This window comes from Giraffa tippelskirchi, chromosome 13 (assembly GCF_054371585.1).
Source record: "Giraffa tippelskirchi isolate mGirTip1 chromosome 13, T2T-mGirTip1v1.2.pri, whole genome shotgun sequence".
Taxonomy (NCBI): domain Eukaryota; kingdom Metazoa; phylum Chordata; class Mammalia; order Artiodactyla; family Giraffidae; genus Giraffa; species Giraffa tippelskirchi.
The window spans coordinates 80,436,558-80,461,116 of NC_137287.1; the positions used below are offsets into that span (position 1 = coordinate 80,436,558).

Consider the following 24,559-nt stretch of genomic DNA (forward strand, 5'->3'; position numbering starts at 1 on the left):
TTGAGGCATCCCTGGTAGCTCAGACGGTAAAGAATCTGCCTGCAATAGAGGAAACTCGGGTTTGACCCTGGGTTGGGTAGATCCCCTGGGGAACGGAATGGCGACCCAGTCCAGTATTCTTGCCTGGAGAATTCCATGGACAGTGGATAATTGGGTAATTGTCACTTTTGTTCTCTCATTGGTGGATCTTTTGGCCTTTTTTCTATGTATATTGTGTCTTTAATACAACTTTTAATTTTTTTAAAAAAACCCTACAGTTTGCTAGAAATGGTAAAATTTCAATTTTGCAATGATGAATTAGTGATATATAGTGATTTATAGTATGACAGAAGCCCAGTATAAACACTAGCTATGACTTACTTAAAACTCTCTTTGCTTTTTATTTTTTTAAGGGACCAGTTACTCTCCCCAAGAAAATTCACACAACCACAGTGCTCTTCATAGTTCAAATTCACATTCTTCTAATCCAAGCAATAATCCAAGCAAAACTTCAGATGCAGTAAGTATATAAACATTTGCAGTTTTGTTTTTTGAATATATTGCAAAATTTTTAAAAATCAAAGTTGATCTTAATGCACTTGAACTAATGAGCTAGCTTTAATATTAAAACTGAGGATAGTCTGAATATGCCATCTTGATATTGTTTCATTAATATTCTTTTGTGGAGCAGAATTTACTGTTGTGATACTTGAGATACAAAGAACTTCAGATTGTGAAACTTGTGTCTTGAGCTTTTTTTTTTTTTTCATAATCTATAAACTTCTGTTTTAAATACCTGTAAGTTGAGTATCTACTATATATTATATACCCTACAAGACATTAGTGATAATAGAGGTCTTGGTCCTGAAAGGCATGAAACCCAGTGAGGGATTGTAGGTTTTTCTAAAAATGAAGTAATTGTTAATGAAGTAGTTTGAACTTTTTAAAGTTAGGATTCAAATGAAAGTTCTAATACATTCATGCAAAAATAAAATTTCAATTTTCCAAGCAGATGCTTGATTTTTGATGTATAGAAGTAAAGAAAATATGGAGACTGACTATAGGTCAGTAGACCATCAGATCAGTGCATGTTAAGGTCCTGGGGGAGCCCTCAGGAGAGGACTGAGCCTGGATGAAGAGGCTTTGCTGGCCAGCAGGCTGACTGTAACCCATGTAGTGGAAGAGGTCTGGAATTTGTGTAGCATGGAAAGAAACAGCACCTACAAAGACATAGAAGTGTGAAAAAACGCTTTGTATAGAGAACACAGGTTTTGCTGGTGTGGAGAAATGGTAGGAGCTCAGGTTACAGCGAGAATGGGGCCAGATCACACAGCGTTCTCTGCTTCCCAGGGATCATGAACTGTACATGAAGGCAGTGGAGAGCTCCTCAAGGGCCTAGTCAGGGAAGTGCTGCGTTTGCAATTTAAAAACCATTAGATAGCAGTGTGGAAAATCTATTACAGGAAGGACAAAAGGACAACTAACTGGAAGGCCATGGAAGTTTTGGTTGAATCCAGCAGGCATTGCCTTGGTTATTCAGATGGTCATCGTACCATAAGTGGTATTGAAAGCTCTTGGGGTTTATTATTTTTTGTCTCTTGCTGAATCAGTGTGATGAGTAGATTTCCATAGAAAATTGGGACATCAACGATTTCCATAAAAAAATTTTTTTGATTAGTTTTAAGTATTAGGGTCTATTCAGGAAAACAAATCATACTGGTTATTTTAGCATAGAGAATTTCAAACACAGAAAACAAAAAGTAGCATAGATAGTGATTACCCCTGAGGACTGGGAACAAAAGGAAGAGGTTGGGGGTTATCAGAACCTAATTGCTCAGAGGAGGAGCCCTGCACAGTTCTCTGAGGGGTATAATGAAGCTGTTTCGGATACTGGATTGAGAGCTGGAAACCGGGACCCACTGTGGCTGCTTTCTCCTGCCCTTCAGTCCTCCTGTAGTGTCTGGTATTGGCAGACTCTTAACAGAAAGCCAGCTGGCTAAAAAGAATGTAATTTGCATTGTCGCAGCCTTAGCATCACAGAACATAGAAGGATGGTATTGAGATCCAGACAGCAGCTTGATAAACTTTCACAGGTGTTATCATCACACTGCTTTCTGCTGAATCATTTTCACTAAAAAATATACTCAATATTTTACAATGAGTATCCTTTTTTGTGAAAAATAGCCCCGTTAATTTAACAGTCTAGCGCTAACCTAATGTTCCCTTCATCACTGACGATTTAGATTTCGTATTCATCTGCTGTTAGGACAGAGGCAGGCCATATGGACATTGTTTTGGTGAAAAAAAATTCTTTATTCAGGAAAAATGGTTTCTGATTATCTTGATTTTCAAGAAATAGATTGGAATAACGAAATCAGAGAGAATAAATAAGGGGCATCAGAAAGTTTGCAACATCCAGATTCTAAAGGGTATCAGGGGATTTCACTATGTGAGTGGCAACAGAAGACGGATTAAATGTCATGTGTCTTTAGAATCAAGGTTCCCCTTTCTGTAAATTTCAACTCTAGGTATATAATTAACCTTCAGGTGGTGGTCTTTTTCATCATAATGTACCCAGTGGGTGTGGCATTTTTTTACAAATTGAGTTTAATGTTACCTGAGAAGCTGGCTTTTGAACATTAGTAATCTGAAGTAATCTGAAGGTTACTTGCAAACTATGTCTTAACATCACTTCTAATGGATGTTTTTTTTGAGTAGTAAAGTAAAATATAAAATCACTGTTCATTAATACTTTTGTAATGAAAGAGATGAACAGATGAATATTAGGTAGCCCAGGTTAAATAATTAAGTAGTCCAGGTTAAAAAAACACATTATTTTAACCCAGATTCAATAAAATATTTTACAATTATATTTGTCAATTATACCTCAGTAAAGCGGAAAATAAAACAATGGGAAAAACATTTAACACCTGCTTTTGCATATCAACATTTAAGTAATTTCCCTGTTTCTTTAAAAGGTTTCTTCCTTAACCTGTTTTGGGGGATAGAAATAGGGTGGAGAAGATGAACTTAAATTACTGGTATGTGATTGTAATGCTGTACCCTGGAGCACATTTTGTTAAGTAAGATACTAACTTGTACTAACCTAGGGTTTGATAGACCCATGCTTTTCAAGCTTCTGGTCTGTGAACTTTTAACTCACTGTCCTGCAGGTTGTGCCACAATGGAAATTAGTTGTCATTAAATATACTCTTTAGTTGAGCTATGGTTTGTGTTTGTTTTTTAAAGCAAGACCTTTGGCTCCGGAAGTAGTGTGTTGATATATATTCTGATGCAAGCACCTTGTCTCCTCCAGGACAGATCAAGTTTGCATAACCATCACTTTTGAAGAGCACTGGCTTAGACCTCTCTGTTCTACTCTGGTGTCCTCTGTCCACCTTTAGACCAAATCTCCTTCAACCTCTTTAGACCAAACGTAATCCCATGTAATCACCTGCCCAGCAAACCAAATCTTGCAAATATATCCATAGAGGGGCTTTGTTGGCATAATAATTTAGATCTAGGGGGTGGTAGATGGTAGAGAAGAACTCTTGAATTTTGCCTTCTGGATGGGTTCCTGCACCCTGGTGAAGCCTTCTGGCTAGTCAGGTGGGGTGTTGAGAATTAACTCTCCCCTGACCTCTAGAGGTTTGGAAGCGCTGGGCTGATTTCCAGCAGCTTCACAATTTTGAAATAGCCTGAGAGCAGAATCTGCAGTGTTTCTTCAGCTATGCTCAAAATTGATATGACATTTCCAAAATTGGTGTTGATTTAGTGTAAATAATGGATACCTGGAAACTTGAGTTTTGATCTTTTCTTCTATCACTCATTAGTTTTGTGATGAATGGACATGTTCTCTCAGCTTGTTCCTGTGTGCTAAATTCAAGCTGAGTAGGCAGTGCATAAGAATTCCTTTCCTGAAGCGTTCAAATTGCACAGTGGTGAGCAAGGAAGAAGGATGAACTCCCAAAGTATAACCCTTGCTTCATTTTAATCTCAAAACTCCTTGGTAAATAGTTATCGATAAATTCATGTAATACTAGGATTTCTACCAGATTTCCTGGAGCCAGTGCAGGCAGTTAAACATTACACTGTTGAGATTAGTTCCATGAGAACTGGGCCTTTCAGGTGATTTTTAATTTCATGATAATCTTAACAGTGTCTATGAAATGACTAGCAAGAGACTGTATCTGAGAACTAAGACAGACCAATTTTAGTTCTGGGAAAATGAGTGATGCTGCTGATCCTGTATGTTGTGTGAGACAAGTTCAGTTAATACTTGACATGTCTCGTGGATTGTGAAGCTGGAGCAAATTCATAGCTTTTAATATCCTGTGTTTATACTGAAGCTTTTTTGTGTGTGCTTTTTTCCCCCACTAAGTAACAGTGAATACAAGCAGGTTGTTCTCTGTTAAACTGATTAGTGTTGGGCCTTAAAGTGTTCAGAACGGATGTGCTCTCATGCCATCGAGTCAGTCAGTTGAGAGTGGATTCTCCCTGTGACTAGACTTCAGCAGTTAAAATTGTGGTAATGGGGGTTTTGTAATGCTTTTCTAAGGTCAGTATGGTGTTAATTTCATGTCTTTTTTCTTGTACCTAGTAAAGATACTGAACTGATTAATTTGATACTTTATAGAGTGTCCCATTGTTACAATTGAAGGTTTTCTTAAAATGTACATGCAGATGATTCCATCTCAGATGAGGGCACCTTTGTCTCAAGTCTTTTCCCCTATATGTGCTTATAAAACCATTTACATTCTTGATAACGTCAAGTGATTAAATTACATTAACATTTTCTAATTTTTTTTAAGCCTTATGATTCTGCAGATGACTGGTCTGAGCATATTAGCTCTTCTGGGAAAAAATACTACTACAATTGTCGAACAGAAGTTTCACAATGGGAAAAACCAAAAGAGTGGCTTGAAAGGTATTTGTGCTTAATTGAACAGTATTTCTCATTCTTGATTCTACAGGCTAACATCTTAGGGCGCTAAACATTCTAAATTTAGGTTTCTTAGTGTGCTGTTCATCGCGTCTCTTCTTAATTGAAGTGTTGACCCATTGTCTGTGTTTTCCATAATTTCTTTTAAAAAACAAACCAAAAAAACTAGGACAGATGAGCAGATGTCCACAAGGTCCTTGTAAACAGTATATTTAATTTTAAAACATATTGATCTACATTTATTCATCTTTTCTGTAATTTGTATTAGAAATCTTCATCTTATAGGACAGTGTTTCCTTCATGTAGAATGTAGAATTATTGTTACTGTGTTTAGTTGTATGGTTCATGGCATGTAAATAATCAGTGTAACGTTGCCGTCAGTGAGAAGCATTACTATTGTTGCTGTGTCCCAGGTCCCACACCAGTTACATGACATCACTGCCTTGTTCTTTGATGTTCAGTGTACTGTTTCCTTAAGCATTTGACCAGAAGTGTTAAGTGTAGATTCATTGTATCTGTAGTAATTTTTATGGGTTTAACTTTTATTTTTAGAGAACAGAGACAAAAAGAAGCAAACAAGATGGCAGTTAATAGCTTCCCAAAAGATAGAGATTACAGAAGAGAGGTGATGCAAGCAACAGCCACTAGTGGGTTTGCCAGTGGAAGTAAGTATTAATTTTTTTCTTTGAACTAATGTAGTGTTTGATTCATTCCTGTAGTTTGTTTACAGATATATGTGCAGAGCCACTTATAATGTAAAATAGTTAAAAACATAACAGGTTTTTTCTTTTATGCTGGATCTGTCCTTGTAACCTACATTATTTTGTTTCTTGAAAAGGAAAAGAGCATAGAATAGAATAGTACATAGTAGAATGAATACACCTGTGTATTCATCACTACTCATGATGGCTGTGATGCCACTGAGTTGGTTAAAAAGTAAAATTTCATGTTGTGGATTGACTTCTTAAAACTTAAAACAGGAGCCGCCGCAACATCCCTCCCCCTTCCCCCATTTAAACTGGACACTGCAAACCTTCCTGGATTTCAATCTAATAATTAAAGGTACACAGATAGTGACATGAAGTATCTGTTTTTGTGTTGACAGTGAGAAACTTGTTTATCCTTGTATTTGGAAATGGTTTCATAATGATCATAGATCTGTGTGCTATCTCGGTACTGTGGGCATACCTTCATGTTCTCTTAAGGTCAGATTTTGTCCAAGTTGGACAATATGGGTAACATAAATTTATTTTTTTTAATTCAAATAAAGTTTGAATTTAAAGATTTTACCACATATGTTCTATTCCCAGTGACTTGTCTTGCCCAGAATAAAATTTAAATACCACATAGAATTCTTAGGCTCTTTATCAAGTTTTGAGAATTTTAAGATGTGTTTTGGAAATTCTTAGACTTAAGCATATTTGAGTTCTCATTCTGTAACTCAAGAAAGTAGGGATATATTTGGTCCCAATAGAGGATATTGAACTTTTGATGGGAAAAATTATTTAAGGTGAAACAGATAATATAGTTCTGTAGGGCTGAATGTTTAAAATATGTTTCTGAAAACATTAAGTTTGTTATATTAAATTGTACTTGATTTTTAGAAAATAAAAATGATTTAAGGTGCTCTAGTTAAGAAGTTAAGAATATTGCATTTTGAGACAGAAGACTTTGGTCATAGTCTCATTTTACTTAAGTAACTGACTTTTGGTGAATAACTAAAAATGAGTGGCTTTTCCTTCCAGATTAAAAAAATACATAGTGCCCAGCTTGTGGTCCTCGTGAACAAATTGTGGGTATCCAGGAAGAGTGGCTAGTTGGGTGTAAAGATAACATATTTTAGTTATTAGGGCAGGCCTCTCCACATAAGCGGCTGGTGGTTCCCAGAGAGGAAAAGATTACCATCTAGTGTGTCTGTTCCTTCCAAAATAACCTAGGCACTTGTCCTCTCTTGCGGGTAATTAGAGATCTGATAGAAATGTTGACAGAAGTGAAAATACAAGTTTTGTCTGCTTAAAAAAATATCTTTAAGAAAATAAAACCATAGTTGTATTTTTAAATTATCTCTGTGTAGCTTTTACTTTCGGAAGTGAAGTCAGTTTTTCTTTTTTATGATTTCAGAAGTTAGACACGTTTGTTACTAAAAATGAAAGAGGGAAAAAATTTTAATCTCATGATTCAGGAACACTTGGGGATATAAACTTTTTTCTAGCTGCATATAATAGTATATAAAAACTACATGTATATGTATTTTATATCAAAATCAGATTATGTTACTGTTCTTAACCTTTTCTTGTGTTCAATAATGTTTCAAGGATATAGGACTTTTCCCAGGCGATCCAGTGGTTAAGACTCATGCTTCTATTGCAGGGAGCAGGAGTTTGATCACTGGTTGAGGAATTAAGATTCTGCATGACTTAAGGCACTGCCAAAAAAAATTTTTTTTTCCAAACATATGTTTACTTGTCATTTTATAACTTAACATATATTACGTTGACTTCATGCTGTTCCTTTTTTGGACATGCTCTCATGTCCGGTAGATAATCCTCTATCTGTGGAGACTGGCATGGTTTTTAGCTTTTTCCTATAGTAAACAGTGCTGCTATTCCTATGTTTGCCCACTTACCTGATTACTTCCTTACTTAAATTCCTAGAAGTGTAGAAGAGGAGAGTGGTTCTGTGTTTGTGTTGAAATGTAGTCATATATTACACTTTTTGAGTTTTAAGTAATGTTTGAGAAAGGGTTTCAGCTGTATTGCTGCTACTACTTTTTTTTTTTTTAATTGGTCAACTGACTATACCTGGTGTGAGAGTAATAGTTACTAAGCCTTTGAAGTACTTAACTTTGTCCAGCAAAAACTACTGGGAGAGTTTCCCAGTGTCTGGTACATTGGTGTGTATGTAAGGTAGCACTTAAAGCTTTGTTCTTCCGAACAGCCCACTGAAGAGGTGTGTGGAGCAGGGAGGAGCAGGGAGCAGGAAGGATTGGTAACACTTTACTTGTAAAGAGAGAAAGGTAGAAGAAAGGATTTTTAAGAGCATTTTGGGGGGTTGGGGTTTTTTGGCAGTGTTGCAAAATAATCCACTATTTGACACTGAAGTTGTATGAGTGAAATTTTAAATTTGCTATCACTGCTACTGTAATTGCACTGATGTGGTTGTATTGTGTGGTGTTTGTTTGATTTTTAATCTTTAATCTGTGCCTCGTAGAGTGATTGCTCTGTGGTTAGAGAAAACTTGAACTTGGTGTTCTTCAACAGCGACTCTACTGGCCTTCTGGGTCAGGTCATTCTTGGTGGATTCTGTCCTCTGCTGCAGAACGTAGAGCTCGTTCCCGCCTCCACCCGTAAGATCCCAGTGGCACTCCTCTCCGCGCCCCAGTCGTGACAACCAGAAGTGTCTCTAGACACTTGCTTAGTGTTCTTGTTGTGGGGATGTGCAGATCAAGTCACTTTAACTGTGTTTTGTCTTGAGTTGTGAGTAATAGAAAGCTGTTGGGGCCATAGCATTCTCATTTGCTGTGATGCTGCTGCTGTACTTCCCCCCCCCCCAAAGTTTACACATGTGAGAAGTATCTTTAATTCTCATCTGAATACTTGATACATTTTGGCTGTAGTCATACAGAACATTAAAGGGCATTTCCTTCATGAGGAAAGTGACAAGGTTGATGGGAATTGGGCATTTTTTTTTTTCTGAACTGCTAAATCTGTCTCTAAAAGCTTGTGGTAGTAGTCTTTTCAGGAAGAAACTCTAGAATAAACTTTTAAGTTGTATGTGCATTCAAGTTGATAGTTTACTGATAAGTTAATATCATGGAGCAGATGTTTGTAATCTGCTGTGGCAGCTCAGTCTATTTATTTTTCTGGTACAATAATAAATGCATCTTTTGTAACCGTGATTTTCATTAATTAAGTCTTCAAGTCAGAAGACCTTGTTTTGATAATGACTAAAGTTTTTTTTGACAGTACCCAGTACCTTTTGTTTGGCTATAATGTTAGAAGTTGTACATTGCCAACTTGAAAACTGACTTATGGTTTAAGCATACTTCCTTCTTTGTGCTCTTGTGATCTCTAGACTTGGAGGAACCATGAATTGGAAAAAAAATGACACTGCATTCAACAGGGAGGGCAATCACTTGCTTGAATCTTAAGATGTTTTTCTACATGGAAGTTGCTTTAATCCCTTAGTTACTGGGGAGATTATTGTAATTTAGGCTGGAGAATTTTTGATAAATATAAATTTTCTTTAACTGATTGTTCAGATTTTCCTTCTTTTGTACTTATTTTGTGGAAGCAAAAGTACTTTTGAGTTTAAAATTTATTTTTGTGGCTTTAAGTTTGAAGATGATCTGTTTTTAACATACCCATGTATATTTTTCTGACTTTGCTGTACATGTAGGGCTTCTATTTTCAGATAGCATTATCTATAACTTGATTTTATAACTAACTATGGTATTTGTTAGCATTTTTAAAATATGAGTTGATTTACTTACTGAATGCAGAGTTTTTCATAAATTCAGCCATCCCCAAATGAGGTTGTTTAAGCTTTAGTACCAACAACTTTAGAGCCCACTAGTTAGCTGCTTCAGTATTCAGAAAACTCAGGCTAACAAAGTAATAGTCCTTCGTAATTGAACCACTGTGGATAATACAGTCAATTATTAGAGCCAAGGTCCATATTTTAAAAGAATGGATCATTTGCTTTTTCTGTTTTTAAAATTTTTTTTTTTAATTTGAGTAAATGTTATAAATCCATATATTGATCTTTTTCAAAAATATTCTGTTTGAACTATGGTGTGGTTCTAAAGAATCCCCCAAAACTAGTAGCCCACTTGAAATCTGAGTATAGAATTAATATTTATAGCTGATATGAAATTCCTCTTCCAGTATTTGGATGTTTATATGCTAGTGGTAAAACTGCAGACACTAACTGGGCTTGCAGTTTTATAGAAAAGATGTAAGTACAACTATGTTGCTAAGTTAGCTGATGTTAAAGACAGGATTCTAACGTAATCTTTTTTCTTCCCCCTTCCATCATTCCGACATCTCTTTTTCCGAACTCTGAACTAAAGTGGAAGACAAGCATTCCAGTGATGCCAGTAGTTTGCTCCCACAGAATATTTTGTCTCAGACAAGCAGACACAATGACAGAGACTACAGACTGCCAAGAGCAGAGACTCACAGTAGTTCTACGCCAGTACAGCACCCCATCAAACCAGTGGTTCATCCAACTGCTACCCCAAGCACTGTTCCTTCTAGTCCATTTACGCTACAGTCTGATCACCAGCCAAAGAAATCATTTGATGCTAATGGAGCATCTACTTTATCAAAACTGCCTACACCCACATCTTCTGTCCCTGCTCAGAGAACAGAAAGAAAAGGTATGCCGTTATTACTAGATGCTGCACGTTGAACTGTAGTGTGAGTTTCTGATTATATGACATGATTTCCATCAGCTTCAGTGAGACTGAATTATAAATTCGTTTAAAAAGTCTTTTAGAATGTTACTGCATAGATTAGATCTTGAGTTAGCCGTAATTAGTTTTTTTCTTTTCATTTTTAATTATGGAGCCTCAGAAGTGGTTTATGCGTTTAACACTTTGAAGTCAAGTGCTTAATTTATAACAGTAATGGATAGAACAACTTATTAAAGCTAAATGAGTGTCCCATCACACTTGTATATAAGTAATTTTGGGTGTTTTGTGATAATTGTCTTCATGATTTAGTCTAGAAATTGTCTCGATTTTCACTTAAAATTTAATATGAATAGAGACATTTAAAAACTTGTCATTTCCACGTAACATGCAACTATTCGTTTCAGTTTGTGAATTAGAAAGCTGAGTTATGGGCCATAAGATAAGGAGTATTATGTCTGAATTAGGACTTAGTTGAAAGCGTAGAGGTTAAAATTTGCAACCCAAATTCCAGTTCTGTGCTAATAACCATAGAATGTTCAAAAAAGTTAGAAAAAAATTGTGGGAGATGATGAATAATGGGAAGCATGGTGATGGGATAAGCATATTTGCATAGACCAGTCCCAGTCCCAGACTTAACACTGTTTTATGAAACTAAGGAAATTTAAAGGCATTAAGTAAACAAATCACTCTAATGAGTAGACTCATTAGCAGATTAGCATCAGTTAACTGTTGAGGAATTTTTCTTTCTTTTGCGTTTAGGAGATGTGACATGGACCTATTGAGTGTTTAAGCTTTTACTGTAATGTCTGGCCCACTATTTCACACTGACATAATTTGTTGACAAAGGATTTAAGTATTGGGTTTCTTTAGCTTCTAGTTTTCTCTCTGTATGTTGTTTGAATTTCCCCTGTAGCAGTTTTTACACATTATTAACCATGCTTTATCATATAGTGCACAGTACATAAACATAGTATTCCCAATGTTGTCAAATTCCCCAAAGATGGTGTATCAGAATTCATTGTAGAAGTTGTATTTGCCCTGATGCAGAACTAAATTTCCAAAAGAGAATTTCTTAGAAAATCTGATTTAATGCATTAATTGTTAGTTAGTAGTACTCTCTAAAGGAAGTTTGATTTTCCAGTTTTGTCCGTTTTATTTTGGTTACAGAACATTTTATTTTTAAAAGCCTTTCTCAGTTTGGAAAAAAAAATCCTTTGGTCTTAAAAAAGATCTTTGGTATTTATCTCATTTTACCTCTTGTTCATTTAACAGCCTTTTTTTTTTTTTTTAAGCTCTTACCTTCATCTTGGAATTCTTTTCTTCCCTGACTTCTAGAGTACTGCTACTCTTTAATTTCCCCACTCTTCTCTTCTTGCTTCTTAAATGTCAGTAGAGTTTAGTCTCTTACTGTGTTATTTTTCTTTTTTCTTCCCCCTAACATGTCCTCTTTTGCTGGATGGCAGTTCTTATGACTACTTTGTCTACACAAGTGACTCCCAAATCTTTATTTCTAACTCACACACATGTCTGCTTCCTTATCTAAGTAGTTAGTATCCAGAGGTTAATGTGTACCAAATGCCTCCCTTTCCCCTAATTTGTAGGTTCTCAGCGATAACACTGTCCTCCCAGCTACTCCATCTTGTTTAACATTCTTGTCCTTCTACCCCTACCCATCCATCCACAGCTCTTGGATTGTTCCAGATTTTATTCGTGTATGTCCTTCCTCTTGCTACTGCCACTGCCATGAGACTCAGATCATGGCTCTTGAAATAACCCCTAATAACTGCTGTGCTTCCTTCTACCCAGTCTGTGCACTTACCAGTGACATCATTATACTGGGTTGTGTTCTTTCTTGGCCTAAAATTTTCTAGTGGTTTTATCCAAAGGATCAAAGTTCATACTTCTCAATAAGACAATAGCAAGTCCTTGACAGTCTGATTTCAGTCTGTCTTAACTAGCTTGATCTCCAGTATTTTACTCTTACATTCTCTATATAATTCATCTGCTAAAAACTTGTACTTTTTTTTAGATCATGTTATGCTCTTTCATGGTTTGATCCTTTGCTGAAAAGGATATATTCTTTCCTCCATTCCCATTCTGTTGAACTCAGTACTCTTTTTTTCAGAGCCAGCTATGATGTCCTTCTGTTCTCAGTGTCAGTTAACCTCTCAAACACTTTTCTTTTGGTCTGTTATTGCACTTACCACTTTATTATTTTAGTTCCTTCAATTAGACTGTCCTGTGTAGGGTTAGACATTATGATTTATTGCTTTTTGTACTTTTTTTCACCCCTTGCCCTCCTTCAAAGCTTCAAGCACCATTCCTGAGAAACTTAACATAATAAAAAGTAAACTGTATACCTAGTTTGGTGCTAAATAGTTTATATACATTTTATTCTTTAAAACAACATTGTGAGGAAAAGAATTGTCTGTTAGATATGAAAAGCCTGAACATTGCTAAAGTCTAAACATACGGTGTAAGATGCGGTTTCTCCAAAATCCATGTTCTTTCCATAAAATTGTACATCATGAAAGAGATCACAAAGCAATTCATGTTTAAATTCTACAGTGTCTTTGCTGGTCACAAACTTTATGTGAGAATTTTACATATAATTTTAAGTTTCTAGGAAGCAACCTGATTACCTTGGAATTGCCTGTGTGTATAAGGAAAATAGTACTAACTGCCAAGTATTTCCCCTTGCATGTGAATTGAAACAATATTATTCCCTTAAATAAATTATGTTACAATTTGGGTCTTTTCAGATTGTTTTCCAGTTAGTCTAAATTTGTAAAAAGGTCCATTAATTTGAAATACATTTTTATCCCTCAATGGAGACATCTGTGTTTATTTCAGTTAAGCTTCCTGTTGACTCTTCTCATCAACGTAGTGATTTCCTTGTTTGGGTTTTCCTTAACAATTAAGAGGTTGATGGTTCATGTAAGATGGGTCTTAGTCTTAAGTGCTGATAGTGTAGCTAAGCTGTATTTTAAGGGTGTCAGCAATAGAATGCTCTAATAAAGACTACAAGAGCAGGATCTCTGTCCTGACCACTTCTTTATCCCTAGAATAGGCAGTCGGCATTTGTGATATGTGAATAAATAACTGAAAGAATGGTAATGTGCTGTTGAGGGCTGGGGAAGCACCTGCCTTGGTCATGGTTTAAAAATGTATTTGGAGAAGAAGTGTTACATATGTTGTGATCTAATTAAAGAAACCAGAAATAGATTTAGCTCTGTGTAATGCCAGTGTATCTTCCATTAAAAAGAACGTAAGGCAGATCAGTCTGTGCTTCCTTGAGGGACGGAAGTGTGGAGGAGCTGTGAAGCTGTTTGGTTTTGCAGAGAATAATAATTCTAGTGTTAGGTAGGGTGAAACAAGGGTGTCAGGTTACCTCCTTACAGATTTATATCTTTGTTATAGTAACATTTGAACATCTGTTGGCAAGATTGCTTTATTGGACAACAAAGTACAGAGAAACTCTGTGCTAAAAAATGATGAAATTGAATTTTTACAGATTGGTAGCCCGTTGACCATTCTAAACTGGTCCTGATTCCACCCTCCTTTCCAGATTTGTGAAATGACAAAATAGGCAGGAGATATGGGTCCTTGTTTTTTGATTTGGCCAAACAAGTGCCAAAGTCAGAAGAGATTAAAATTTCTTATTTAATAATTTTGAGTTATAGTTTATTAATGTAAATAAGTTTGAAAAGTAAACAATAGCTGCAGAAGCAGACCTATTCAGTGGCCTTAAGTAATTTCTCAGAAAATTGAGCATGTCTAAAGAGTCAGTCAGTTACATGTTGGTTCTATAGTCTTGTGGCTCAGCTGGTAAAGAATCCCCCTGCAATGTGAGAGACCTGGGTTCGATCCCAGGGTTGAGAAGATCCCCTGGAGAAGGGAGAGGCTACCCACTCCCGTATTCTGGCCTAGAAAATTCCATGGATTGTATAGTCCATGGGGTCGCGAAGTGTCGGACATGACTGAGCGACTTTCACTTTCTATAGTCAATCTAATGAGAAAGGGATTAGTCATTCTTAATATGAGGTATAAGTTAGTCACCTAAACTTCCTTTTTGTGTTCGATAATGTTTGTAGACTGGGTGAAATTAAAATGAACTCAAAGACTTTGCAGTGTATGTTAAGGCAGTAAGCACACAGAGGAGGTCATAACTGGTTTTAAGTGGGCCACCATTCAGCCCTTCCTTGCTTTGCTTTAAACTACTTTTAGGATTACTAAATATTCATGTAAAATTAGACCAGTTGGCCATAGAGGTACTCAGATATTTGAATAACTGGGGACATTAACGGGGGGGGAGTATATGTCTGACTTAGTCAGTGAGTTTACTAAAATTATGTTAATAAAGATGGCATTTTGAATAGTGGGGCAGAGGGAGTACTGGTGGTGAAAGAATATTAGAAAATATTTGTTTATAACTTGAGAGTCAAGGAAGATTTTTTAATTCAGACTCAAAACACATTTGCTTTAAAAAGTTCATAAAACTTCTCTATGACAGAGATACAAGAAACAAAAGTTGAAAAGCAAATACCGAATTAGGAGAAAATATTTGGAACATATTTAAAACACAGTACGTTAAGGATACATTAAGAATTCATCAAAGCAATATGAAAAAATCCAGTAGAAAAATGAGCAAAGGATATGAACCAGCAATTACAGAAGAGGAATTTTAAATTGCCCGTCTTGCTTTAGAATAGTTACAGAAATTTACTCAAAATGGGACAAAGGCCTTATAACTTAGGAGATAAAAACTATAAAACTTTTAGAAGAAAACAAGGTAAAATCTTTATGACACTGGACTTGGCACTGATATCTTGGATATGACACTGAAAACACTGGTAACAGAAGAAAAAATAGATAAATTGGACTTCATCAAAATTAAAAACTGTGCCTCAAAGGACACTCTAGAGTGAAAAAGACCACCCATGGAGTGGGAGGAAACATTTGTTAAGTCACATCTGATCAAGGGGTTAATATCCTGAATATACAGTCAGCGAGGAAGTGTGAACAGCCCAGTTCAGAAATGGGCAAAGGAGTTCAAAAGACATTTTTCCAGAGAACATAATCTAATGGCCAGTAAGCACATAAAAAGGTGTTCAGCATCATTAGTCAACAGGGAAAGCAAATCAGACCACAGTGAAATGTCACTTTATACACATTGAAACACAGCCGCTGTGGAATAGTTTGCCAGTTCCTCAATGGGTGAAACATAGAATTACCATAGGATCCTCCAGTGATTCTTGCTTAAGTGTAATCAGAAGAATTGAAAGCCATGGAATCAAATGGATATTTATACACCAAGGATTGCAATAGCGCTATTCACAACAGCCAAATGGTGTAAACAATCCTAGGGTAAACATGTGATATATATACATGCAGTATTACTCAGCCTTAGAAAGTAGCAAGATTGTGATACACACTGCAGCACAGATACACACTGCAACACAGATGAACTTTAAAAACCTTATGCTCAGTGACACAAAAGGACAACTATTGTGATCCAGTTCTATGAGGTACCCCAAATAGGCAAATTCATGAACATAGACTAGAGCTGTGCCTCCTTAGGGTTTGTGAGATGGGGAGCTATTATTTAATTGGGTAGAGCGTTTGTTTGGAAAGATGAAAAAGTTCTGCAGGTGAATTATGATGGTTGTGTGTCAGTGTGAATACACTTAATGCTACTGGATTGTAAACCCAGAAATGGTTAGAGTAGTTAACTGTATGTTGTATATTTTATCAGCATGAAAGTTCAAGAGAAAGATTACCGATTCAGTATTGGAAATTGAGATTTTTTTTCACTCTTAAGATTAATGACAGTTGGTAAAAGTGTGTAAGATGGTTATTATGGAGGTCACTTAAGTAAAATCTGTTAAGCTTTAAGGTAGGCTTATCCTTTGTATGTATTATCAATGATTTTCTTGATTAAATTAAAAAGCCAAGTTGCAAAAGCATAATTGTTATAAAATATCAATGCCATACTTATTTTTATGTACATTTTAAATACCTAGAAAAGCTATGGACAGATATAAGATTTAAAATTATATGAATTATAAAATAAAAAAGAAAAGTCATAGATTATATACCAGGTGTTGTCACCTAGCTGTTTCATGTTTTTTTTTTTATTACACTTGTACACTTTGTTTTCCCTTATGTCTGCATGTTGTACCCTCCTGCGTAACCACTCCTACACAGTGGAGCATACAAGCTGCCCTCGCTGCATCAGTTGTTTGAGCTTTGTTCCTGTGTCCTGTTCAGTATTATTGCAGCAACTGTCAGAACATTGTCAAAAATTGTTTAGCAATGTAGTCAGTACCTTTTATTCTTTAAGTGCAGTATCTCTTTAGATCTTCAGATCTTTTTGCAGATTGAGAAGGAGTTACTTGGCATACCAGAAAAATATGGGTCAGAAAATTTTGACTTTAGTATATGCTGTCTTGAGTATTTTGAAAGGGTATCTATAATTAGAACAGGTGAGTGGGTATTACTTAAGCCTTGAAAAGTTAGGTTATGATAACATTTCTGTGTGAACGGTCTAGTCTTTGGTAGGTTACTCCCTCTGCTGGTAAAAATTGGAAATATAAATGAATATAAATGATTAATTCATAAAGAGACAAAAAAGTTTTATCAAAGCTGATATACCCAATTTAAAGTCCAAGGGTAACATACTTATTTCATGGCTTATATTAAAGACTTGGTTAGAGAATTACAAATGATTGAAATATCAGTTAGGAAAGTAACTTAGTTCATTTTAAATTTAAAATATGATAGGACGACATTGCTACATTTCCTTAAAAAAGTCAGACACACAGAATAAAAATGCTGGAGCTAAAATTAGATACCATTTCTTTGCCAACAACTGAAAAAAATAGGCTTAAAGCAACCTACGAAATTAATGCTTGGAAAAGTTGAAAAGTCTCATTTAAAGAATGTGACTAGAGGCTGATGTTAAAAAGCAGAACAACTTTTTGAAGTGGCTTTGTAATGTAAAACGCTGCGTTGATTTTCTTAAATTCACTATTTGTCTTTATTGTCTAAGATTCAGATTTTTCTAATTAAGTCTAAAGTTATATTTGTTTCTAAGATTATACAGTATTACTTGGCTTTATGAAAAATAGCATAAAGCGAGCTGTTCACTGTCTGCTTTATCAGTTGTTTTTGGAGATCTTGGGCTTTTCTCCCCCACTTTCAGGTTTGAACCTAGAGGTTAGGGAAGAGGACCACATACACGTGCACCTGTGCCTTTCTTGCCGAGTGAGGCATTTTGGTGCTGGATCCTGTTTTGCTACCAGAGCTGCAGAGATAAATACAACAAACTTCTTTTCCTGAAAGAGTTCATTTTCTGATAAAAGGGTGAGATAATAAGCTACCTAATAGAAGATGCTGAGTAATACCTGTGCTAGGGCATTCTGAACGTAGAGGAGCGGCACCCAACCAATAGCTTTCTTTATTTTAGTGATAAGACTACCTTTCAGAGTAGCATTTTATGTTTTCATTATCACATACGATCTTTTGTTCTCAATTATACTTCTAGATTGAGGCAAGTAATACTAAAAATGTTAAAGATGTAATATACTTTGGGAGGGCATTTGTATAGGTGAGTCTTTTAGGAAGAGGAGGCTGAGTGGAGCTGTTTAAAAAAGTGTGAGCATATAGCATGCTGAAAAATAGCATTCTGAAGACCTACCTGGAAAAAGCATTTTAGCTTTCCTGTCTTTGATCATCCCCTTTCTTCATTATTTCTTCATTTTTGTGCTAAATTTTGTTTTGATTTTGTTTCCTTTTGTTTTAAAGTTAAATATCTTTTTTTTTTCATAACCAGCAAGGTGTGCCAGAATCACCCATAGAACTCTTGCAGGTTCACCATATTCTTGGACTTCCCCACCCCCATTCTGTTCTTTAGAACTGGGGTGGAGCTCTTGTATCTTTTTTTTTTTGTTTTTAAACTTCATGAGTAATTCTGCTAAAGTCATTCTTAAAATCAATCCTTTTAAAAAGAGAATTTCTGGCCTTTAGAGATGTTACTTGCTGAAGGTTCCTATAAGTATTGAGTGGTGTCAACTGGTTTCCATACTGTTCATCAATAATCTCTCACAAAACTGTGAAAGACATGTATCCATAGGATAAATAAACATTTATTTACATTATTACATTATCTCTGTGGGAGTGATATGTATTAGTTTTCTGTTTTGAAGTGTTCTTCTTTTCCTGGAATGAGGAATAACACTGAAGAATTTTCGAGCCCCTGTTAATTTTTCCAGCCTGGATTTAGCAGCACTGAAACAAATTGGGAAACAACACCTTCTCCAACTGTCCTTGAAAGCAGAAGAAAACCTAAGTAAAAGCAACAAAAGGGTCATTTCAGATCGATATAAGTACTGACTTAATTGTTCATAAAGGAAGTAAAAATAGAACTTGTTTCATTCTAAACATCATTAAGATATTTAAACTGATTTTTCTGAAGCTGAACTTAAGGTGTAATGATCTGGAGAAAACTGCTGCTGTTGTCTAGAATTGCCTCATGAAATGTAGTAACTTTTCACAAGAAAGATTTTATTTCCTTCAAGTTTCTTTGTACTTGTTTATGATTCCAAACAAATGTTTGAAAGCAAAGCTGAACATGGTAAGCAGTCTGCTAAGACTTACAGACTCTCCTTTAAAATGTGTGCTTTGTAAAATGAAAATATCTGTCTTACAAAAATGAAGATGTGGAGACCAAAATGGATCATAACAGATCAGCACATACATGAAATGTACTGAAAGCAGCTCTGAGTATGTATTTTAGAGAGTTATTGTCCCTAGTTCTTTTGACCATTACAGCAGTGTTGTTAAAAGGTTGGTAAAGGAGGTTTGTTTTTTTCTTATTTTGCAATAAGCTTGCTAGTAATTCCCAGCTTCTTTGGGGCCATGAAGATTAACAAATGTTTAGTTCCTAGAATTGGAATTAAAGATTTATAGTTACTAGGTAGCAATGTGATATTCAAATACAGTGTTCTTGAAACTTCTATATACCATAGTAGCAGTCTTAGTTCAGTTGTATAATGTATATGAGCTTGAAAATCTTAAGGAAATGGGTTTATAGGGGGAATTAAAACAGCCTTTCTGCCAGGATTGTAAGAGTGTATGGATATCTTGAATAATCTAAACGTCATTACCTTCTGCTTTTAATTCTTTGCTTCATTAAAGTGACTGTATTAATAAAATTTGACGATATAAAAATACCAGTTTGTGTTCCTTTTCCTGTTGGTAGACATACGGTTTGTTTCTAGTTTGGGGCTAAATTAAAAAAAAAAAAAAACACCACACAATACCATTTCAAGAATTATTGAATATTTTCTCCTAATTTACATACATTAGAGTTTCTCTAAGGGTGTATACCTAAGGTGAATTAACTGGGTTATGAAGTGCATATACCTCCAGTTTTTCTAGAGAATGCCAAATTATCTTCCAGTGTAGTTATATGAGTTTAGCTTCCACCTGAGATGCTATTTCTATTACTCCTTATCAGTATTTGGTATTTTTAGCTTTTGGACATTTTTCTCAATATGAATGTAAAAGAATATTCTGTTGCTTTTTAATATATATTTTCCTGATTATCACTGAAGTTGAGGATCTTTTGTTTTTTAAGCCATTCAGGTTTTTCTGTGAATTGTCTCTTCGTGTCTTTCATTCCTTTTCTTATTGTTTGTGTTTCTTTGATTTGTAGAAATTCCTTAAAGTATTTTGGTTACCAGTCCCTTGGGTGTAATTATTTTGCTCTTTGTCATTTTCTGCATCTTCACATCAAAGTTATTTTTCTGTGTTTTCCTCTACTATTTCTTAAGACTTAAATGTATATACAAAAGTTGAATCTGCCTTAAATTGGTTTTGTTTTAAATTTTAAGTTTTTATGTCTGACATGGCACGTCATTAGCTATGTTCTTTTTCTTTAAAGAATTTTGTGGCTTTTACTAATCCATACCTCTTCAAATGCTACCAAAAATGCTGTTGGGATTTTAATTTCAGTTACCTTAAATCTATGTAAATAATTTGCAGTGACAGCTTTCAGATTGTGATAATTTTTCATGCATGTTTTATACATTTTTTTGTGTACCTTGAAACACTGGGGTTGGATTTTGTGGGAACCTTTTTTTTTTTTTTGCTATTAAAAGAATGTTTTTTAGTGCTGATAACCTTTAAAGTATACAAATAGAGATAGTTCATTGCCTTATATATTGAATTCCAGAAGAGGAATATGTAATTCTAAAATTCAGTTGTTAAGTATAAAAGTTCAGAGTAGGAGTCTCCTCTAATCCTTAGTCCATTCTGGGGTTGCTCACCATCATGCCTATTCTGATTTTCATATTTAAGTAGACTGTTTTGTGGTGATGAACATTTTCACCTTACTTTATGATGCATATAAATTAATTCTTGGAGAATTGTATTGTCCCTTTATATCTTAATTAATTCTTGGAGAATTGTATTGTCCCTTTATATCTTAATGGAACCTTAGTTGGTAGTGTAGTCAATACAGAACAGTACCATGGAGGTATTGAGAGTTCAGTTCCAGACTACAGTAGTGAAACAAATACCACAATAAAACAAGTCAAATGAATATTTTGACTTCCCATTGTATATAAAAGTTACTTTTGCATTATACTGTAGTCTGTTAAGTGTGCAATAATAGCATTATGACTAAAATCTGTGATAACCTCTAGAGGGGTGGGATGAGGGTGGGTGGGAGTGAAGGTCAAGAGGGAGGGGATATATGTATATAGTTCATATATATGGTTGATTCACAGTGGTGTACAGCAGAAACAACACTATTGTAAAGCGATTATATTCCAGTTTTTAAAAATAAGTACCTTAGTTTAAAAAGAACGCTGTTGGGAAAATGTTGTGGGTAGACTTGGCAATACAGAGTTGCTGTAGAAACCTTCGATTATTTGGGGGGATGAAAAAGGCAGTAACTGTGAAATGCAATAAAATGAGATGTGCTTGTATATGTATTTGAGACAGCATTACTAATAAGCAGAGTGGTGCTTTGAAGCTCAGATACAGGTTTGGTAGCGTCACTGCCTTCCCTGGTGACTTAAGCAAGTTACATAGTCTTTTTTGTACAGTTTTGTCATCTGTGAAATTAGGGTGTGAAGTATCTACCTCATATCTAGTCAGCCAACTGTTTGCTGAGCCCCCTTTGTGCTTGCTACCTTGGGAATGAAATTACTTGAGTTAGGTGCCTGGCACATGCATGGGTCCTGCTTGTTTGATGTTGGTTCCAGTTTCTAGTATTCAAGTCATGTTTTTCAGCCTTATTGTCTCCTTTGTCTTTAGAATCTACATCAGGAGACAAGTCTGTATCACACTCTTGCACAACTCCTTCCACATCTTCAGCCTCTGGACTGAACCCCACGTCTGCACCTCCAGCATCTGCTTCAGCAATTCCTGTCTCTCCTGTTCCACAGTCGCCAATACCTCCATTACTTCAGGACCCAAATCTGCTTAGACAGTTGCTTCCTGCTTTGCAAGCCACGCTGCAACTTAACAATTCTAATGTGGACATATCCAAAATAAATGAAGGTAAATTTTCATGGTAACAGTTTCTCAAAAGTTCATTTGTAGTGTGCAAAATTACCTAATTAGTAAAATTCCCAGTATAGGAATGGTCTTTGTTTCATTTTGAAATTTACACTTGAACTGCATGCTTTAAAATATATATCCCCCATAGCTTAAGGCCTTTGATATTGTGATTGAATTAGAAATACTTTAATTTTCTGTATATTCTCCAAGACTTGTCTGTGTACCTGGTAGTTACCAGAGATAATTGTTCTGTTAACTTAACGTTCATGGTGAATTTTTTTTTTTTTTTCCAAATGAAAACAGAAAAAGTATTTGCTAAAATTGATTGAAAACACTTAGTCTCTAACATATTTCAAAAAGCCTCCTGTATATTGGTAAATAATTATTTGAAGTATTTTAAATATGCTAATTACTGGGACTAAGCTAAGAGTAGGAATTCAGGTAGTTCTTGAACTACTTAAACATCTATGAGAAGGGAAGTAATGGATCATGTTATGCTGTTTTTCCTAGTTAAATTTCATTGTTAACTCCAATTTTGCTTTTTCAGTGTACTACTAAAGTATTTAGACAGCCACCTCAAAGAAGTCTGAGTAAAAATGGGTATAGTTTGTAAACCATTCAGATTGAAGTATTAAATCTTACGAACATAGCAAAATTTTGTTTGCATAAATTTTCATATAATATATTTAACAGTACTGTTAAGTGGTTAAGTTCTTCCTTTATCATAAAAAATGGAGCTGTCTCAGGCTAGTTGGTCATTAATATTCCAGTCTTCTCAACATTTCTGTATTCTCTTGTTTGATAGGTAAAGATTTTACTAGGCAAAGTAGGACTGTTAAACAGTTTGAAGAAACCGTAGCCTAAGAAAATGTTGATAATAAAAGATCTTATGCTTCAAAAATACATGGTATTCCAGAGTACCCAGCTTTTTAATATCCATTTTTGAAAGATTGTTGAGGGTAGGTGTTAATGTAGGATTTGAGTGCTCAGCTTATCTAATAAAGCAGTTGCATGAAACAGCTGCTGTTTATCCAGTTAATTCCAAGTAATGCACTAAGCACCTTGCCTATGTATGGATAGGTTTTTGATATGGTCAGAAGTTCCAGTAAATACTCTGCTGTTTTAAACGTCTCAAGGAGTTTTCTTTTAACTGAACACCTAAGTTTCACTGGAAAGGAAACTCTGTTTTATTGTATAAGCCCATTCAGTTTCTTTGCCTCTGCCTCAGATTATTTCCCATGTCTAGACCTGTTGTATTATTCCTGTCTTCTAGACTCAATTTGGGAATTCTAGTATGAAACAGTTTTTTTTCTGGGTTCTTATTTGAATTTTCAAGTTTTTACTAATACTACATATGCTGCTGTGTTTTATTTGAATTTAAGATGTACTGTGTTTCTAGTTCTTACAGCAGCTGTGACACAAGCCTCATTGCAGTCTATAATTCACAAGTTTCTTACTGCTGGACCATCTGCTTTCAACATAACTTCTCTGATTTCTCAAGCTGCTCAGCTCTCCACACAAGGTATTTATGTATTTTTAGATACCTCTAGAGTTGTGTCTTTAAGGCAGGCAGGTGGGATTAATAACAGATTTCTTTTAATCTTTGAAGAAAAAGTAGCTATGATAATTTTATTTTGATTTTTTAACACTGTTTTATACAAGTAGTATTTTTCTTTACCTTTTTAGATGAAACAGGCTTTTCACATTTATCTTATGCTGTTACCATCAAATCTGTAATATATATTTAATTCAGCATGTAAATCATTAATGAGGTATCCTACTCCAAAGCTAAAATAAACTATGGTATGCTCTCAATCTTTGTGAATCATTGAATCTGTTTTCAGAGTTGAACTTTGGTTCTAGTTGGTGTTAGATGATTTTTGAGCAGAGGATATGGAAATACTTTAGTCCTGCCTTGAGTTAGCCAACCGTCTTCTCCATGCAAGTATCTAGTGGAGGTGACACCAAGGAGTAGATGGGAAATAAAAGGGTCATTTGATTTATCCCTGAGCCCCAGGGCAGAAAGCTACTCAAGTGAGCAGGACTGCTGATTAACCAATGCAGTGAAAAGATTTGAGAGACCCTTTGGGTAGTCTCATGGGGTGGGAATCTGAGGGGGACAAGAAGTAAGACTGAGATCAGGAAGCTTTCCAGGCGAGACTGTGTTCAGACTTGGAGGGGGGACTGCACTGGGTGGCTGGCCTCTGACGGGTTCTGTGCTCAGTGTGGCCCCAGTGGGGAGAAATGCTGACTTTTTCAGATAGGTGTTCTCTTTGGGATTATGGGGCATGTGCAGAGTTGTAAAGATCTGCCCCACATCAATTACAGAGGTTTCTGATTTATTTTACTCTTTATAGCCCAACCATCCAATCAGTCTCCAATGTCTTTAACGTCTGACGCATCATCCCCACGATCGTATGTGTCTCCGAGGATAAGCACACCCCAGACAAACACAGTCCCCATCAAACCTTTGATCAGTACTCCTCCTGTTTCATCACAGCCAAAGGTAAGTTCTGACAAATATGATCCACTGGAGAAGGGAATGGCAAACCACTTCAGTATTCTTGCCTTGAGAACCCCATGAACAGTATGAAAAGGCAAAAAGATATGACACTGAAAAATGAACTCCCCAGATTGGTAGGTGCCCAATA

The 24,559-nt window shown here is 35.5% G+C and overlaps 1 protein-coding gene across 27 annotated transcripts in view; it reads left to right on the top strand.

The window, feature by feature from the left end:
* The window catches only part of WAC (WW domain containing adaptor with coiled-coil), an 80,335-nt gene that overhangs the window by 45,545 nt on the left and 10,231 nt on the right, over positions 1–24,559 (top strand). For 13 of the 27 annotated variants that reach the window (XM_081560917.1, XM_081560923.1, XM_081560913.1 and 10 more), the window contains 7 exons: positions 393–499; positions 4,791–4,906; positions 5,474–5,586; positions 9,993–10,301; positions 21,663–21,908; positions 23,308–23,430; positions 24,266–24,414. In XM_081560917.1, coding sequence (XP_081417043.1) covers positions 393–499; positions 4,791–4,906; positions 5,474–5,586; positions 9,993–10,301; positions 21,663–21,908; positions 23,308–23,430; positions 24,266–24,414 — 1,163 coding nt within the window. The remainder of the gene's footprint in view (positions 1–392; positions 500–4,790; positions 4,907–5,473; positions 5,587–9,992; positions 10,302–21,662; positions 21,909–23,307; positions 23,431–24,265; positions 24,415–24,559) is intronic. The other 14 variants (XM_081560935.1, XM_081560939.1, XM_081560931.1 and 11 more) reach the window with 3 other exon arrangements.